This window comes from Salmo trutta, chromosome 3 (assembly GCF_901001165.1).
Source record: "Salmo trutta chromosome 3, fSalTru1.1, whole genome shotgun sequence".
Taxonomy (NCBI): Eukaryota; Metazoa; Chordata; class Actinopteri; order Salmoniformes; family Salmonidae; genus Salmo; species Salmo trutta.
The window spans coordinates 42,470,918-42,490,196 of NC_042959.1; the positions used below are offsets into that span (position 1 = coordinate 42,470,918).

Sequence of the window (19,279 nt, forward strand, 5' to 3'; positions counted from 1 at the left end):
TATGGTTTAGTTAACATGTGTGTCCTTCTAACGTAGAGGCTGCAGACCTCACGTGCTGGAACTAACGAATGTCTTTTCGTCAAAGGCTTATATAGTGGAGAGGGAGGAAGGAGGTGTTTCATCGTTTATAACCCCTGTCTTCTTCACAGGGTTGGGCCACTGATCGAGCAGGGCACTTTCCTTATGAAAACCCAATTCTCTCATTTGGAAGCTAAAATTACATTTAATCTCCTAACAAACAATTTCAATATCAAACATTTCAATTGCATAACAATTCCATGTCACTCTGATAACTAGAGGGTGTATACTTTCTCAGGTACAGTTTATGTCGTCCTGTCATCAATCATAATGTCTCAGATAACAATGAACTGACATACATACTCATTACGTTATCAAGCATATTTCCAACTGGTTTTATTATCAAAATATGGTTCCTTTCCCCATTTGTTTGATGTTCCCAGACTCTCTATATTTAACAGGACAGCAGTCCTTCAGTAGGGTCAGTAAGAGAGGGGAAGGGAGAAAGGTATTTATGGGGGGGGGTCATAAACCTTACCCACAGGCCAACGTCATGACAATAGTTTATTCCAGCCTATGTCTTGCAATGTGCTTGCTACCTTGGATGGTTGGACCGGAATCGATGAGGCAAAACTGAAGAAGGCATTCAACAAGTGTAGGACCAGAGCAGGACAGAGTAGTACTAAAATATTTTTGTTTGTGTGCAATGTTCATATTTGCAATAAGGTTAAATTAGGAACATACTGTTATGTGCTTGGTTTAAACATGTAGGTTAGACTTTTGTTGACTAGATCTGGTTGGTGACAACTGCCTATTTTCATCACTACAATATTATTTTGGGGTTTACCTAATGTTTCATATCAGGTACAAGGGCATGTGCTGTATATTCATTGTATTTACGTTCTTACAGTTAATGGAACCCAATCTGTGCTGGGAATGAAAAGTGAGATGCTTTGTTAATATAATAAGTACTGTTGAATACATTTGTTGAACTGTATCAGTTTTTATTCTTGTTTTTAACAGCTAATCATAATTAATACTGCAAATTAATGCTAACAAATTAAATTCTCAATTGTGTCTCATATCTCATTAATCAAGCTCATGTATAGCTTCTGTAGTAATTTTAAGAGAAATAAATGAGATATGGAGGAGACGTTGCACATACAATGTAGATGGCTCAGACTTCTTAGATATTTCTGAAATGATCACCTCAGACAAAGATCATTAGTCTAATAAAAGTCTCAAACTTGTCTCAGGAACTTATCATTATTGCTCCTTTAAAATAGAGGCAAGAATGAGTTCAATGGTATACAATGATGAGACCTCTGCTGATCATACTTCTCGAATACTGCTAAATGATAATCTCAATTCAACTTCACGTCTCATAGAAGTCTCTAACTTCATCTCAATATTTCTCCTAAGGAGCCTTTAGGAGCAATAACCCAGACACAAACGGTCATAGAATGATTCAAAATTGAGACGCTCTAGGTAGTCTCAAAAGATAATTGAATGAGCGACAGACTTTTTCCTATGGGTGGGAGCTAACCAACCAGGCTCTAGGCTCTAACTAGAAAAGCAAATGGCTCTGGAATATGAATAATAACGTCAGCTAGGGAGCCAGTCAGCTAACTTTAGCTAGCTAGCTAACAGTGCACTTTAGCTTAAAACGTATAGCTTAAAACGTATAGCTAGCTAAACAATGAAGCTAGCTAGGTAAACAAAGTGTAAGTTAACACACGTCATGTAATGTTAGCTAACGAGCCAGCCAGGTAACGTTAGCTAGTTAAACAACAATGAACAGTGTCTTGTTTTGCACGCTTTGTACAAAATAATCAAATGCAATACGACAGGATATTTCTAAACGTAGCTCTTTATTATCTAGCTATAACTGGCATGTTCACGTGTCTCATACCATGATCAACCGAAGATGACCTCACCACCTGGGTGGTCTTAACCAATCATAGCGCAGTATGATACGGCGGTAAAATGCCTCCAATTAAAATTCAGTATGTTTACACATATGAATATTACATCCCCTTCTATTAAAACAAAAATATATTTTACATATTCTAAGCGTTTCTTTTGAACACATGCTCTGTAGTTTGAACTCAAGGTAAGTAACCATTTATCCTGCATTCTGCACCAACTTTATCAACATAACAGACTCAAACAATGATTCAGCATACTGTATCTTTCAGAACAAAGGATTCTCAGCAACTCAGCTTTCACTGTAGCAATGGCATTTCAAATACAATACTAAAGCATTTCAGGTCAACTTTTCAACAACAAGTTTACAGTCTGGAACTCTTTTAGGGCAGCGATCCGCCTACACCCTTTGACATTTCACAGGTCTAGGACAGCTCTGGGCTTGACCTCTCTTCCTGCCCTTGTTTGATATGATGTTGAGCATGCTTCTGTGTCAGTCAACAGTTTTTGTGGTGTTGCAGGTAAGTATGGTGGTTGGTACTGGGAAGAATTGAGCAAAGTCTGCGGCTCATCAACAGCTGGGATGTGGATTTGAAGTTGTCAACTGGAGTAGAGGTCGACCGATTATGATTTTTCAACGCCGATGCCGATTATTGGAGGACCAAAAAAGCCGCTACCGATTAATCGGACGATTTTTATATATATATATTTGTAATAATGACAATTACAACAATACTGAATGAACACTTATTTTACCTTAATATCATACATCAATAAAATCAATTTAGTCTCAAATAAATAATGAAACATGTTCAATTTGGTTTAAATAATGCAAAAACTAAGTGTTGGAGAAGAAAGTAAAAGTGCAATATGTGCCATGTAAAAAAGCTAACGTTTAAGTTCCTTGCTCAGAACATATGAAAGCTGGTGGTTCCTTTTAACATGAGTCTTCAATATTCCCAGGTAAGAAGTTTTAGGTTGTAGTTATTATAGGACTATTTCTCTCTATACCATTTGTATTTCATATACCTTTGACTATTGGATGTTCTAATAGGTACATCGAAAACAAAATGTTTTTTCTTTCAGTGAAATACGGAATCGTTCCGTATTTTATCTAACGGGTGGCATCCCTAAATCTAAATATTGCTGTTACATTGCACAACCTTCAATGTTATGTCATAATTATGTACAATTCTGGCAAATTAATTACGGTCTTTGTTAGGAAGAAATGGTCTTCACACAGTTCGCAACAAGCCAGGCGGCCCAAACTGCTGCATATACCCTGACTCTGCTTGCACAGAATGCAAGAGAAGTGACACAATTTCCCTCGTTAAAAGAAATTCATGTTAGTAGGCAATATTAACTAAATAAAAATATATACTTGTGTATTGATTTTAAGAAAGGCATTGATGTTTATGGTTAGGTACACATTGGTGCAACGATTGTGTTTTTCGCGAATGCGCTTGTTAAATCACACGTTTGGAGAAGTAGGCTGTGATTCAATGATAAATTAACAGGCACCGCATCGATTATATGCAACGCAGGACAAGCTAGATAAACTAGTAATATCATCAACCATGTGTAGTTAAACTGTTGATTGTTAAGATTGATTGTTTTTTATAAGATAAGTTTAATGCTAGCTAGCACCTTACCTTGGCTCCTTGCTGCACTCGCATAACAGGTAGTCAGCCTGCCACGCAGTCTCCTCGTGGAGTGCAATGTAATCGGCCATAATCGGTGTCCAAAAATGCCGATTACCGATTGTTATGAAACTTGAAATTGGCCCTAGTTAAATCGGCCATTCCGATTAATCGGTCGACCTCTAAACTGGAGTGTTGCGGTATTCAAGGAGACTGAGGTAGGGGTCTCTCGTCTGCTTTTGCTTTGTCTATGAGTGATTTAGCAATCTGCACAGATTTTTCAGCAAGGCCATTACTTTGAGGGTAATGTGGGCTTGTGGTGACGTGTGAACTCCCATGATTTTTTGAAGGATTCAAAATCATTTGATTGGTAACAGGGGCCATTGCCAGATATTAAAGTCTCTACAATGCCATGCCTGGCAAAGACTGCTTTCAGCTTGTGGATCACAGCTGCAGATGTGGTGCTGTGAACCTTATCAAGTTCGAAGTATCTGCTGTAGTAGTCCACTGTTACAATGTCGTCCTCATTGTTCCAGGTGAACAGATAGGTTGCCACGACCTGCCAGGGTCGGTCTGGGATACAGTGGTTACATTGGCTCTTTGGTGTTTGAGGGGCGTCGTTCAAGATAGGGGGGCATTTACCAACAATGTCCTCTATTTGTTTGCCCATTCCGTTGATCTGTGGTAGTTCATCGCGATGGTTCCGGAACTCTTGAGACGCTCTGAGGGCATTTTCTCCTCTCCTCAGGCCATCCATCCTGTATGACTTTCCTCAGCTGTGTGAGTTGTGAGTCCTTTTCTGTTTCTGCTCGGATCTCCTTCAGTTTTGTATCACTAATTGGTAAGTTGCTTTACACAGTGTGCACTTGCATGTCCATGGCTTCACTGAGGCTGCTGTCCTTGTAGGTAAGAAACGTCCTGGAGAGTGTGTCTGCGACAGGGATGTCTTTGCCTGGACGGTGAGTGATTGTGACGTCGTATTTTTGTAGTTGCAGGCTCATTCTCTGTAGCCTTGGTGGGGCTGCGGCTAGCGGTTTCCTCATGATTGACTCGAGAGGTCTGTGGTCGGATTCCACAATGACTTGTCGTCTATATACGTACTGATGGAAACGCTTACATCCGAACAGAATGGTGTACAGCTCCTTTTCGATTTGAGCGTAGTTGATTTCACAGTGTGAGAGATTTGGAAGCGTAGTCGATGGGCTTTCCCATCGACTACGAAGAAAAAGGGGAATCTTTCTCGGTGGGTAGACCACAGGGGTTGCGTCTGGGTCAAGGTGAATGGTACATTCTTCTGGGAATAGTACTATTCCTGTAAAAACATCAGCAAACTCCATTACATTTTCTGTCTCTACTGGTGCTGTCACTGATAAAACTTAGCTTAATGAGGTCCATGTCTAAACATGCTTTAAGTCCTAGCACTGCAGGTACTTGAGTGTCAACAATGTAAAAGTCCAACATGTCACTTTCCTTGTATTTACATTTGAAAGTGCATGTGCCTTTTACTGGGAGCTGTTCACCACCATAACCAGTCAGTCTGTGCATGGTGGGCTGTAACTTGCACTCAGATGTCAAGCTGCCTTACTTATTCAGAGGAATAATGTTTACTTGGGCGCCAGTGTCTAGTTTGAAATTTAGCTCTGTGCTTTGTGTTCCTATCTCAATGTCAGCAAAGGCTTGCTGTCTCCGATATTAGATTTTTCTGTGTCACTGAATCAATAAACTGTTCATCAACATTTGACTCTTCGACTGACATTTCATCTTCACTCACTGTATGTACCGTTTTTTCACGGTAAGCTCTGCACACTTTTGCAAAGTGATTCCATTTTCTACATGTAGTACACTGTTTGCCTTTAGCTGGGCAATTTCCCTGTACGCCATGCACTTTGTATCCACAATATCAACGTGTTTTGGGGCGTTTTGAGTTCTGTTTCTCTCCGTTCGGAAGCGCGCTCTCTGGGCACCGGAAGTGTGCTTTGATGTCTGCCTGACTGCATGTTCACGAAATGCAACCCGAAATGGTTTTCATCTGAACCTGTGCTAGCTCGTGAGATCTGGATATGTTGATAACTTTGTCCAGCGTTAGCTCAGACCCAGCATTCAAAAGTTTATCTCGGGTGAGTGTATTCCATATACAATACGGTCCCTGACCATCTCATCCTTGTTTGCATAATCACAGTCTTTCACAAGCAGACTCAGCTCAGACACAAACTGTTCAAACGATTTGCTAGCTCCCTGTACTTTCTCACGGAATTTGTACCTACCGAAAATCGTATTGGTCTTCAGCACAACATATGCTTCAAAACGATCGTAGTATGTTTTCAGTACCTTTTGATTCAGCCTCGGTAAGTGTCCATGTGTTGTAAACGTCTCTCCCTTTTTCACTGATCCAGAGGAGCAGGTAGCAGCACTTTTCCTCTTCTCTTTCCTTCAGAGGACCCGTGAACATTACTTCCACATGCTGTTTGAACTTACGCCATGCATCGGGTACGTTTGTTGACTCCCAGTCCATTCGAGGTGAAGGAACTCCAGCAAAATCCATATTTTAGTCCTTTTACTCTGACACCATGTCTTGTTTTACACGCTTTGTACAAAATAATCAAATCCAGTACGACAGGATATTTCTAAACATAGCTCTTTATTAGTTAGCTATAACTGGCATGTTCACGTGTCTCACACCATGATCAACCGAAGATGACCTCACCACCTGGGTGGTCTTAACCAATCATAGCGCAGTATGATACGGGTAAAATGCATTCAATTACAATTCAGTATGTTTACACATATGAATATTACAAACAGGGCCAACAATTCCACAGTGCTGGAAGCTAACCAACCAGGTTCAATGTTAGCTAGCTAACAGTACACTTTAGCTTAAGACATATAGCTAGTTAAACAATGAACCTAGCTATGTAAACAACGTGTAAGTTCACATACATTACGTAACGTTAGCTAACGTGCCAGCCAGCTAAGGTTAGCTAGTTAAACAACAATGAACAGTGCCAACAACGCCACAGTGCCGGGAGCTAACCAACCAGGTTCAATGTTAGCTAGCTGACATTAAGCTCTAACTAGAAAAGCACACGGCTCTGGGATACGAATGATAACGTCAGCTAGGGAGCCAGCCAACTAACATTAGCTAGCTAGCTAACATTAGCTAGCTAACTAACAGTACACTTTAGCTTAAGACATGTAGCTAGCTAGCTAGGTAAACTAGGTAAACATTGAACCTAGCTAGGTAAACAACTTTTAAGATCACACACGTCACATAACGTTACCTAACGAGCCAACCAGCTAACGTTAGCTAGTTAAACAACAATGAACACAGTGCCAAATCATGTTGTTACTACCCTGCATGAATACATATTTTAACTGCATGCCGCAGAATGACATATTTTACCTTGTCAGCTCGGGGATTCGATCTTGCAACCTTTTGGTTACTAGTCCAACACTCTAACCCCTAGGCTACCTGCTGCCCATATTTAGCTATCATACTCTAATTCCACTGATTTCAAACTTGATCCTCCAGAAAGTGGAGAACAACACTTATGCAGCTTCACTACACAATACATTTTTAAAAAAGCCGTGTTTGACAGGATTACCAACATAGACTGACGAGCTCAAATAGCCAGAAGACTTCTATATAGCAGACCAATCTTAACTCATCTCTCGGCATGTCCAGCCCACTCATTATCTCAGCCAATTATGGCTAGTGGGAAGGTTGCTCGCTTTTTCTGTGGCTTAACCAACAAGGCTCGTAATTTAACAATTTTATTTGTATTTACAGATGGTATACTAGTTTGTTATTAAGGCACATGAAAGTTCACAGGTTTGAGAAGGCATTTCTGCCCCCAAAAAACACATTTTGATTTAAAAAAAAGTGACTTGCGACATACGCCTGGTTTCCTGAATCGGGCCACATGCTCTCAATGCAATTTGATAGGAGTGACGCCAAATCCAAAGTGGCTTCCCTTGACACTTTTTTGGTGAGCCAGGATCATTCGCTGTTGAGCACACTCAGTTTAGCTCAACGCTGATTGGCAATTATTTTATACTTTTTTTTATCAAGGGAGGCCAAATGCTTGCTGACTTCCCTTGCTTTCAATGCTACATGTGGCACCTATGTCATACTCTTTTGGACCAGACAGCATCAGATAGATGGCCTACACATACAGAGACAGAGGGGCGCCATTTCGTTCAAATGCTTTCTCCGGTGAGATACAGTACATTCAGCCTCTTGTGAATTGAAGGAAAATTATGAAACACAGAGAGACGAAAGATAAAATAATTAGTTTTTTTCTTGGTAAATGTTTTGGGGAAGCCTGGCTTCCCTTGGCATCCATGAATACACACCACTGAGGCTATGTGAGAGGTTATAGACCTGCAGTCAGTGTCCAGATTTCAGTTTCCATTTAACATATCGGAACAGCAGGCTAGTTTCCATGACGTGCCATAGGTCTATTTGAAGTCCCCATCTTGTGACTGTCAAATTTGTACTCCAGGGGAGTGTCATGTAACTTGTAATAGATGAATTGTCAATATTTCTCAGTGTTTAAGAATTAGTTGCTTATCAGGCTTTATATAGATGTGTGCCCGATGCCACCCATTATCTCCAATTCTCAGCTTTGGTCAGTGATGCTATTTAGTATGGCCTCAATCAAATGACCCATAGCCTATAGGCTACAAAGTGCATACTCGGAGAAGCACAAAGCAAAGTTATATTTCTAAGATATCTGCTGGGATGGTGTAAATACAACTAGGCTGCATTACACACTGCAATGGATATTCCAACCCTGAGCCCCAGCCTGCTCTCTGCTCTTGCTGATCAAACACTTTGTATGCTGCCTAACCAATGATTGTGCTGTGTAGACCTACGGCGGCAGTTCAGGAGGCGAGTCAAAGGTTCTTCAGATTTTTTCATTTTATTAGGCCTATTCCAAAAAATGCACGCAGACTAGCCTATAGCCTGTTCAGTTTGAGAAGGAGAGCGCAAAGATGAGGAGGACCGGAGGTCAACTTTGCCAGCTTGCTACTACTATAATTGATTTTTATTAAAAACAATGTTTCTCACCCATGATGTATTTATCAGAGTTATTGACCTCACAGTAAGCCAGATTCAAGTAACTTAAAATGTGGTGCTGAAATGGACAGCTCATGGTGCTGAAAGTAGGCAAATTCGAGTAAGCATAATTACTTTAAACCGTCTTCATTTTAATTAGACTTTACTAACAACAAAAGGGCTTTGTGTTGGAGCCTCCTCCTTCCTATTTAATAAAATAGAGTTAGGCCTACTTGTTTGACAGGTGAAATTAGGCTAGACTGCTATATCCATAGATTTGTCAGTCAATTCCTCTAGCCACCATGCACTCTTTAAATAGCTTACCTCAGTGCCAGTGAAGGGCTGTTAAGTTAAGCCTCGAATTGAGGGGGTATGACAGAGTATACCATAGCCTTTCATTAAAGAAAATGACAAAAAGCACAGGCCTACCCTTTGTTAGCTTAAGATTTTGAAGAAAATCAAACAGATCTGATTAAATAAAGTGATCCATAACAACGCTTTGGTCAGCGATGCTTTATGCTAGAAACAAGCTGTAAAATACACAAGAAAGAAGTGACTCCAATGCATGTGGGGATATCATTGTTTAGTTTATTTAACATTCAGAGGCTGATCTACAACCTTCTATAGCCCAGGAGACAACATTTACTTTGCTTGGGAAGTAATCTAATTCTGTCACTATCAATTGATTAAGCTATTCACTTTCTGTACAATAGAAGATGTTTAAACATAGGCAGCTTTTAGGGAAACACTTGTGACCTTTTCTCATTGGGTTGAGCCAAGGAAGAAGAGTAGCCAGCATTTAAAGCTTACATTTTTCTGCGTTGGTAGGCCTACTTTGTCTGGGTTGGAAAGGTAGGCCTAACTTTTGAAAGTACATCCTCATATTCCTAAGGATATCTCAGATTTAATTATTAACAGGGACAGTTTCGTTGCAAATAAGACACACTGATTTGGCATTGGAGAAATATGATAAGATGAACACATAGGCCTAGCTCTCTGTCCATTCTTAGCCTGTAATTTTGGTAATTTGTGTGGTATTAAAAAATATTCTGCTAATGTGTAAAATGTGTATAAAATGCAATTATTTTCATAGATTCATGCAATGTTTTTACTATAAAGGAGATCTTTCCACCCCTACTCTTGTCCATGGTGGTCTGCGAACCCACAACCTTCTGGCCTACAGCCCTGTCAGCTATCAAAATTCCTGCGATGCCATGCTTAAAGCACAAAGAAAAGTTTCTAAAACTGCATATCTACAGCTCTGTTCTGTCCAAGAAGTGAGGGTAAACGGTAGACATGTTCTCTGCCTAACCAATGGTTGTGCTGTGTAGACCTACGGCGGCAGTACCAGTCAATAGTTTGGACACCTACTGATTCAAGGGTTTTTCTTTATTTTTACTATATTCTACATTGTAGAATAATAGCGAAGACATCAAAACTATAAAATAACACATATGGAATCATGTAGTAACCAGAAAAGTGTAAACAAATCAAAATATATTTTAGATTCCTTAAAGTAGCCACTCTGCCTTGATGACCGCTTTGCACACTCTTGGCATTCTCTCAACCAGCTTCACATGGAATGCTTTTCCAACAGTCTTGAAGGAGTTCCCACATATGCTGAGCACTTGTTGGCTGCTTTTCCTTCACTCTGCGGTCCAACTCATCACAAACCATCTCAATTGGGTTGAGGTCAGGTGATTGTGGGGGCCAGGTCATCTGATGCAGCACTCCATCATTCCCCCTCTTGGTCAAATATCCCTTACACAACCTGAAGGTGTGTTGGGTCGTTGTCCTGTTGAAAAACAAATGATAGTTCCACTAAGCGCAAACCAGATGGGATAGGGCATCACTGCAGAATGCTGTGGTAGCCATGCTGTTTAAGTGTGCCTTGAAATCTAAATAAATCTCAGACAGTGTCACCAGCAAAGCACCCCCACACCATCCCACCTCCATGCTTCACAGTGGGAAACACACATACAGAGATCATCTGTTCACCTACTTTGCGTTTGGAACCAAAAATCAAAAAAATGTACTCATCAGACCAAAAGACAGATTTCCACCAGTCTAATGTCCATTGCTCGCATTTCTTGGCCCAAGCAAGTCTCTTCTTATTATTGGTGTCCTTTAGTAGTCGTTTCTTTGCAGCAATTCAACCACGAAGGCCTGATTAATGCAGTTTCCTCTGAACAGTTGATGTTGAGATGTGTCTGTTACTTGAACTCTGAAGCATTTATTTGGGCTGCAATCTGAGGTGCAGTTAACTCTAATGAACTTATCCTCTGCAGCAGAGGTAACTCTGGGGTCTTCCTTTCCTGTGGCGGTCCTCATGAGAGCCAGGTTCATCATAGCCCTTGATGGTTTTTGTGACTGCACTTGAAGAAACTTTCAAAGTTCTTGAAATTTCCATATTGACTGACCTTCTTGTCACAACACAACTGAAGGAATTAAGAAGGAAAGAAATTCAACAAATTAACAAGGCACGGCTGTTAATTAAAATGCATTCCAGGTGACTACCTCATGAAGCTGAGAGAATGCCAAGTGTGCAAAGCTGTCATCAAGGCAAAGGGTGGCTACTAAATGTTTATATTTTTGTTGGTTTACTACATGATTCCATATGTGTTATTTCATAGATTTGATGTCTTCAGTATTATTCTACAATGTAGAAAATAGCAAAAGTAAAGAAAAACCCTTGAATGAGTTGGTGTGTACAAACTTTTGACTGGTACTGTAAATAACATTCACTCTCTAAATGATATGTCATTTGCAAGTGGGTGCTCTTACAGGATACAGTTTTCTTTCCCACCATCTTGTGGCTACTCTTAGTGGTACAGTATATCGACATTCCATTTCACCTGTTGTTCAAACACAATTTGATAATTATATAATTTCTGATAAATTAGCATAATTTCAATACTGTTTACTCATTCAATTATGCTGCAAAGCAATATGTAGGCAAATATGTTATTACTATTTTATATATTATACTGTACATATGAAAGTAACCAACTCCACTTATTCATAAATATTTATAGACATTTTAGCTGCTCTTTTGAAATGTCAGAGCGAAACCCACAAATGACAAATTGTTTTTTGGTCTTTAACTTATCTAGAAAAATGAATTATATTATTCCCTGAAGCTCAAACTGAAGACCAAACGGTGACAATAAAACCTCAGAAGTTGGGGCTTGAGATATTAACAATAAATATGTGTTAATTGAAATGGGTTGCATGATAAGCTTTCATACTGTATTTCTGATTTGTTCTGTGGTCTTTGCAGATTTAAATAGAATATACAAAAAAAATGTAAGATGCATTTTTGTTGTCTGTGAAATTCATAAAAGGCTGCTGCATCTCCTCAGCACCATTGAATTACCTGTGTTCAACCAGGACAGATTAAATGACACTGCCATCAATCTGGAGACTCTCAACCCCTGCCTCTTACAGAAATTTTTTCAACTCCCATTAATTTATCATTATTATTTTTAAAATGTAAACTTTATTTAACTAGGCAAGTCAGTTAAGAACAAATTCTTATTTACAATGACGGCCTACCCCGGCCAAACCCGGACGACGCTGGGCCAATTGTGCGCCACCCTATGGGACTCCCAATCACGGCCGGATGTGATACAGCCTGGAATTGAACCAGGAACTGTAGTGACGCCTCTTGCAATGAGATGCAGTGCCTTAGACCGCTGCGCCACTCGGGAGCCCATCTTAAAAAGTCAATTATAAATCTTAAGTATTCATTTTTGTAAAATTACTCATTGCTAAACATTATAACCCCTCATAGAAAAATGTGGTCTGCAACATCGTCATTGGAGCTGGGCCACATCAGCAGAACTGGAATAGAAAACAAATTAATATTAGAAAATGTATAGATTATTTATGTCTGTGGACCATTGTTATGCCTCAGAGACACCACTGTATGTGCTGGGCTTTATCTGAACAGGTGAGGGAACTGTCTCACCTTCCAGCGGTTCCCGCACTCGTTACACAGAACAAAAGTAGTCATAGGCTCATCAGCGCTGCGGGTCTGCATCTACACACACACACACACACACCAAGAAATACAAAGGCAGCTTTCATTCAACAGCACAGGCTGTCTCCACTGTATCTCACTGTGTGAACTGGAACTGGTAGAGCGAACAAAATAAAACTGATATTGGGTCAGTATGTAGAGCATATGTATGTTTTCAGTGCAGTGAGCCGTGCGTATCTGTTTAAGTAAAATACAATATATACTTGGTAATAAGCAGAATAGGGTGTGTATGCAGAGTATGGTATGTTTACCTGGTTGTAGGTGCAGTTCTTTTTGCTGCACTTGCTGCACTGAAACAGGTCAGAAATGGTACCACTGGTTTTGGACAGCTGGTGTTCCCTAATGGCCTCCTTAGTCAGATTGTTCCTCAACTGCTTCAGCTCATCACTAGCCATCTCCTAGATTAGAGATATATTAGATAGATTGGATAGATAGATATAGTTGAAGTCAGAAGTTTACATACACCTTAGCCAACTAGGTGTATGTAAGGGCTTTGTGATGGCCACTCTAATACCTTGACTTTGTTGTCCTTAAGCCATTTTGACACAACTTTGGAAGTATGCTTGGGGTCATTGTGCATTTGGAAGACACATTTGCGACCAAGCTTTAACTTCCTGACTGATGTCTTGAGATGTTGCTTCAATATATCCACATAATTTTCCTCCTTCATGATGCCATCTATTTGTGAAGTGCAGCAAAGCACCCCCACAACATGATGCTGCCACCCCCGTGCTTCACGATTGGGATGGTGTTCTTCGGCTTGCAAGCTTCACCCTTTTTCCTCCAAACATAACGATGGTCATTATGGCCAAACCGTTCTATTTTTGTTTCATCAGACCAGAGGACATTTCTCCAAAAAGTACGCTCTTTTGTCCCCATGTGCAGTTGCAAACCGTAGTCTTGTTTTTTTATGACGGTTTTGGAGCAGTGGCTTCTTCCTTGCTGAGTGGCCTTTCAGGTTATGTGAATACAGGACTAATTTTACTGTGGATATAGATACTTTTGTACCGGTTTCCTCCAGCATCTTCACAAGGTCCTTTGCTGTGGTTCTGGGATTGATTTGCACTTTTTGCACAAGTATGTTCATCTCTAGGAGACAAAACGTGTCTCCTTCCTGAACGGTATGACGGCTGCGTGGTCCCATAGTGTTTATACTTGCGTACTATTGTTTGTACAGATGAATGTGGTACCTTCAGGCGTTTGGAAATTGCTCCCAAGGATGAACCAGACTTGTGGAGGTCTACAATTGTTTTCCCGAGGTTTTGGCTGATTTCTTTTGATTTTCCCATGATGTCAAGCAAAGAGGCACTGAATTTGAAGGTAGGCCTAGAAATACAACCACAGGTACACCTCCAATTGACTCAAATGATGTCAATTAGCCTATCAGAAGCTTCTAAAGCCATGCCATCATTTTCTGGAATTTTCCACGCTGTTTAAAGGCACAGTCAACTTAGTGTATATAACCTTCTGACCCACTGGAATTGTGATACATTGAATTATAAGTGAAATAATCTGTCTGTAAACAATTGTTGGAAAAATTACTTGTGTCATGCACAAAGTAGATGTCCTAACCAACTTGCCAAAACTATAGTTTATTAACAAGAGATGTGGGGAGTGGTTGAAAAACGAGTTTTAATGACTCCAACCTAAGTGTATGTAAACTTCCGACTTCAAATGTAGATAGATAGACAAAATCTCTGAGGGAAATTTGTCTACTCTACTCAATATTTTGGTAGGTGCTTGACTTTCTTGATTCTCTCTCTTTGGTACGACATCTTTGGAATATGTTAGAGGCAGGGGTGGGTCATGGGTTGATATGACAGAAGTTTACCATACCTCAGCAGACATGATGGCGAAGCGTCTCAGCTCGATGCCTCCAGCCAGGACGTTCCTCCGCAGTCCAGGGTTTTTGGGGTCCTTCAGGTTGCTGATGCGGCTCCGCACCCTGTTTTTATACTTCATATCTGTGGATCCCATCTCCGTGTAAATATGTGCAGCGGAGGATAGTTAAGGAAGCTTTCATCACCGTCTGACTGAAATATCTAACGGTGACAATAAAAGAACAAACAAATATAACATTTGTTATATTCAAAGCCAAGAGAGCAAATGGCAGCTCTGCAAACACACTGCAACCTGAAACCAACCCAAATTGGTAAAATACTTCAGAAACACATGCAGATTTAAAAGGATATGATCTTCAATCTCTGCTGCCATGGAGTCACAGTTTGTCCCAAATTCTTTGAAGTTGTCTGAGGAGATAAAACTGAGGGTATTACGTTTCCTCCTTTTCATCTACAAAATCTATCAAGCTGTGTGTAATGTAACCATTAGTAATTTCCATACTGTACTGTATGTGTGAATGAATGTGCATTGAATGAGTCACTTTATGTGTAGATTGATCTCTTTTATCTCTGTGAGTCATTCAGTTAGTGGCTGGTCTTTTCCCCACCATCTGTACGTAGAGCAGCAGCCAGCATCTCGATGCACTTGTCCCTGATGGTTTCTCCAGTGGCAAGGCAAGGGGACAGGGGAACCCCTGCTGAGCTGAAGGAGGGGGACATGGGACTGGTGGGGGTGGTGGGGATCTTTGGCATCTCTGGTTTCCCTCTCCTGGTCATCGTATACACAAGCCAGACAGCATATACGTCAATCAAGAGTTTAAAATCTGATCCATATTTATTTCAGTAGTACAGTAGATAGTATTTTCCAGTTAAAAAGGGTACCGTTCAATACTGTCCGTTGAGGACTTTCTCTGCAGAGGGCCAGGGTGAGAGGACTTGGAGCCATGAAATTCTTTCCTGAAACAAACACAGAGACAGAAAAAGCAAGGGAGTGAACTAACATCCTTATCTTAATGTGCTCCATTATGCAAAGTAAATAAAAAGGCCTTAATGAAGCAGTAAAATAAATAAGAAAAGCAAATTTGCTTTTCTATCTGCATAAGAAAGGCGCCCTCTTACGTCTCGCTAGAGAGCTTCTTAGCTGAGGGTGAGTTGCTAGTCTTGGAATCCACAGAGTCCCTCCTAAAGAGAGGTATTAAATGAGGAATGATTTGAAAGCGAGAAAAGGGGGTTACTACCCACTGATTGATTCAATGTAATTTCAACAAATAAAATTAAAAATCCATGTGACAACTTTGTCAAAAATTTGGAAAAAGTACACTTTTTTTAAACTAAAATGCAATGACATGGCTCGCTTGCAGTGGTGTAAAGTACTTGAAGGAAAACTCCACCCCAAAATGTGTCTTTTAGTATTTGTTTCATTAGTCCATTGTTGATATAGTCCCAAAATATCTTGCATGTCAACAATCAAGTTTTCAAGATACGAAACTTCAAAATACAGAAATCTGGCCCATATGATCCATTTTGCATCATATGACGCTGCGTTCCGCATCATATGACACAAAATGCATCATACAGACCAGATTGGTTTCAGAATAGAGCAATTTAGAATAGAGCAAATACAGAACTTTCAAAATACAGAAATGCATTTTGCTTCATATGACGCAAGATTGCTGTATTTTGAAAGTTGCAAAACGCAGCATCATATGATGCAAAAACCATCATACGGGCTAGATTTCTTAGTCCATTGTTGATGTAGACCCAAAATAGTTTGTATGTCAGCAATCAACATTTCAAGATACCAGATTGTTGTATTTTTCAAGATACGCATCTTGAAAACTTGATTTTGAGTTTTCCTTTAAGTAAAAATACATAAGTAGTTTTTTGGTGGTATTTATACTTTACTATTTATACACTGAACAAAAATATAAATGCAACAATTAAAAATATTTTACTGAGTTACAGTTCATCTAAGGAAATCTGTCAATTGAAATGAATAAATTAGGCCCTAATATATGGATTTCACATGACTAGGAATACAGATACGCATCTGTTGGTCACATATACCTTAAAAAAAAAAAATGTTGGGGAGTGGATCAGAAAACAATTCAGTATCTGGTGTGGCAATCATTTGCTTCATGCAGCGGGACATATCTCCTTCGCATAGAGTTGATTGCGGCCTGTGGAATGTTGTGTGGCCTGTGGAATGTTGTCCCACTCCTCTTCAATGGCTGTGTGAAGTTGCTGGATATTGGCGGGAAATGGAACCCGCTTTCGTACACGTCGATCCAGAGCATCCCAAACATACTCAAATGGGTGACATGTCTGGTGAGTATGTAGGCCAAGGAAAAACTGGGACATTTTCAGCTTCCAGGAATTGTGTACAGATCCTTGCAACATGGGGCCGTGCATTATCATGCTGAAACATGAGGTGATGGCGGCAGATGAATGGCACGACATAGGCCTCAGGATCTCATCACGGTCATCGATAAAATGCAATTGTGTTCGTTGTCCGTAGCTTGTGCCTGCCCATACCATAACCCCACCACCACGGGGCACTCTGTTCACAACGTTGACATCAGCAAACCACTCGCCCACACAATGCCATACACGCTGTCTGCCATCTGCCCGGTACAGTTGAAACCGGAATTCAGCCGTGAAGGGCACACTTCTCCAGCGTGCCAGTGACCATCGAAGGTGAGCATTTGCCACTGAAGTCAGTTACGATGCCGAACTGCAGTAAGGTGAAGACCTCGGTGAGGACGACGAGCCGCAGATGAGCTCCCCTGAGACAGTTTCTGTGCAGTAATTTTTCAGTTGTGCAAACCCACAGTTTAATCAGCTGTCCGGGTGGCTGGTCTCAGACAATCCTGCAGGTGAAGAAGCCAGATGTGGAGGTCCTGAGCTCACATGGTGAGACTTGGTCTGTGGTAGTGAGGCTAGTTTGTTGTACTGCCAAATTCTCTAAAATGACTTGAGGTGGCTTATAGTAGAAAAATGAACATTCAATTATCTGGCAACAGCTCTGGTGGACATTCCTGCAGTCAGCATGCCAACTGCACACTCCCTCAAAACCTCAGACATCTGTGGCATTGTGTTATGTGACAAAACTGCATATTTTAGAGTGGCCTTCTATTGTCCCCAGCACAAGGTGCACCTGTGTAATGATCATTACTTCTTGATATGCCACATGTCAAGAGGGTGGATTATCTTGGCAAAGGAGAAATGCTCACTAACAGGGATGTAAACAAATTTGTACACAAAATTTGAGGGAAATAAGCTTTTTGTGTGTATGGAACATTTCTGGGATCTTTTATTTCAGCTCATGAAACATGGGGCCAACACTTTACATGTTGCTTTTATATTTATGTTAAGTATATTTTTGGCAACTTGTAATCCACTGCATCCCTAAAGAAAATAAGCACTTTTAACATACATTTTCCCTGGTACCAAAAAGTACTTGCTCAGGCAGAACAGAATGATGGTCCAATTCACACACTTATAATGCGTTGTCATCCCTACTGCCTCTGATCTGGTGGACTAACTAAACACAAATACTGCATTTTGTAAATGATGTGAGTGTTGGAGTGTGCCCCCGTCTGTCCATAAAATAAAATAAATCTACTAGCATTTACTTACGTATGACAATTGAGTACTTTTCCCACCACTTTTCGCTTGTAATGTAGATTTCATATTGATGTCACGTTATTTGGCTATTAAATCGAATATCAATTAAAACTATTTGCTGACGGATGTACTTCGCCCACTGGGTATTAAGGCATTTAGCAGTAATGACCAGAGAAGTGTCAGTCATAGTATTGAATCTGAATGAGAGCCAGTACCTACCTGTCTGATTTGGAGTCAGTCGAATGACGTTTCACAGAATGGCTGGGCTTGGAGTCAGTGGAGTCCTTTCTACAACAACACGAGAGAGAGGAAAACATGTCATCTTGTGACACTGCTGTCGGTTCATCTGAGTGAGTGTTAGATGTTGAGTGACGAGGTAAAGCTTTAAATGATATCCTGTTTTTACTTTCATTTGACCATTTTGCTACTACTACTCCCAACTGATCAGCAACACCAGTGGTAACTCCCAGGTACTGTTGTCTACTGTGAGCAAGCTCCTTAAACCTGTGAACAACTCTGCTACCTAAGCCTCCCCAGAACGGTGCAATCAATACCTTTGTTTCTTACAAAGCAAAATTGAAAACATCAATGACACCAGCCTGTCCTCTCCAGCCCCTATAGTTGATCTACACAGTCCTACGCTCCCTGAGTCAAGGTTCTCAAAGTTCACCACAGTCACTGCAGCTGATGTAACCAAGCTGGTTAGAACAATGAGGCTCACCACTTGCTCACTTGACCCTATCCCCACCTCATTTGTCAAGACCTAGTTACCTGCTCTGGAGCCTTTTTTTCACAGAAAATCATTAACAAGTCCCTCACCACTGGATGTGTCCCTCCACAGCTCAAACTCGCCACAGTCACACCAGTACTTAAAAAGCCTGGATCTGACCCTGACAACCTCCAGAACTATAGGCCTATCTCCAACCTGCCCTTCCTGAGTAAGCTCCTCGAACGTGCTATGTCTAGCCAACTCCAACAACATCTTGCCATTCACAACCTACTTGAGCCCTTCCAGTCTGGTTTCAGACACAGAGACTGCCTTGGTAAGGGTCACCAATGACCTCCTCATGAATGCGGACTCTGGGGCTGCCAGCATCCTCATACTGCTGGACCTCAGTGCAGCATT

General features: G+C 40.7%; 1 protein-coding gene across 11 annotated transcripts in view; it reads right to left on the reverse strand.

Annotated features, from left to right (window-relative positions):
* Positions 1-12,392: 12,392 nt before the first annotated feature.
* The window catches only part of LOC115175395 (transcription elongation factor A protein 3), a 32,365-nt gene continuing 25,478 nt past the window's right edge, over positions 12,393-19,279 (reverse strand). For 9 of the 11 annotated variants that reach the window (XM_029734689.1, XM_029734643.1, XM_029734649.1 and 6 more), the window contains 9 exons: positions 18,373-18,441; positions 15,646-15,708; positions 15,409-15,483; positions 15,135-15,295; positions 14,878-14,934; positions 14,522-14,676; positions 12,937-13,083; positions 12,614-12,685; positions 12,393-12,486 (listed from right to left, as the gene is read on the reverse strand). In XM_029734689.1, the coding sequence (XP_029590549.1) occupies positions 12,478-12,486; positions 12,614-12,685; positions 12,937-13,083; positions 14,522-14,676; positions 14,878-14,934; positions 15,135-15,295; positions 15,409-15,483; positions 15,646-15,708; positions 18,373-18,441 (808 nt within the window). In that variant the 3' untranslated portion in view covers positions 12,393-12,477. The remainder of the gene's footprint in view (positions 12,487-12,613; positions 12,686-12,936; positions 13,084-14,521; positions 14,677-14,877; positions 14,935-15,134; positions 15,296-15,408; positions 15,484-15,645; positions 15,709-18,372; positions 18,442-19,279) is intronic. The other 2 variants (XM_029734636.1, XM_029734682.1) reach the window with 1 other exon arrangement.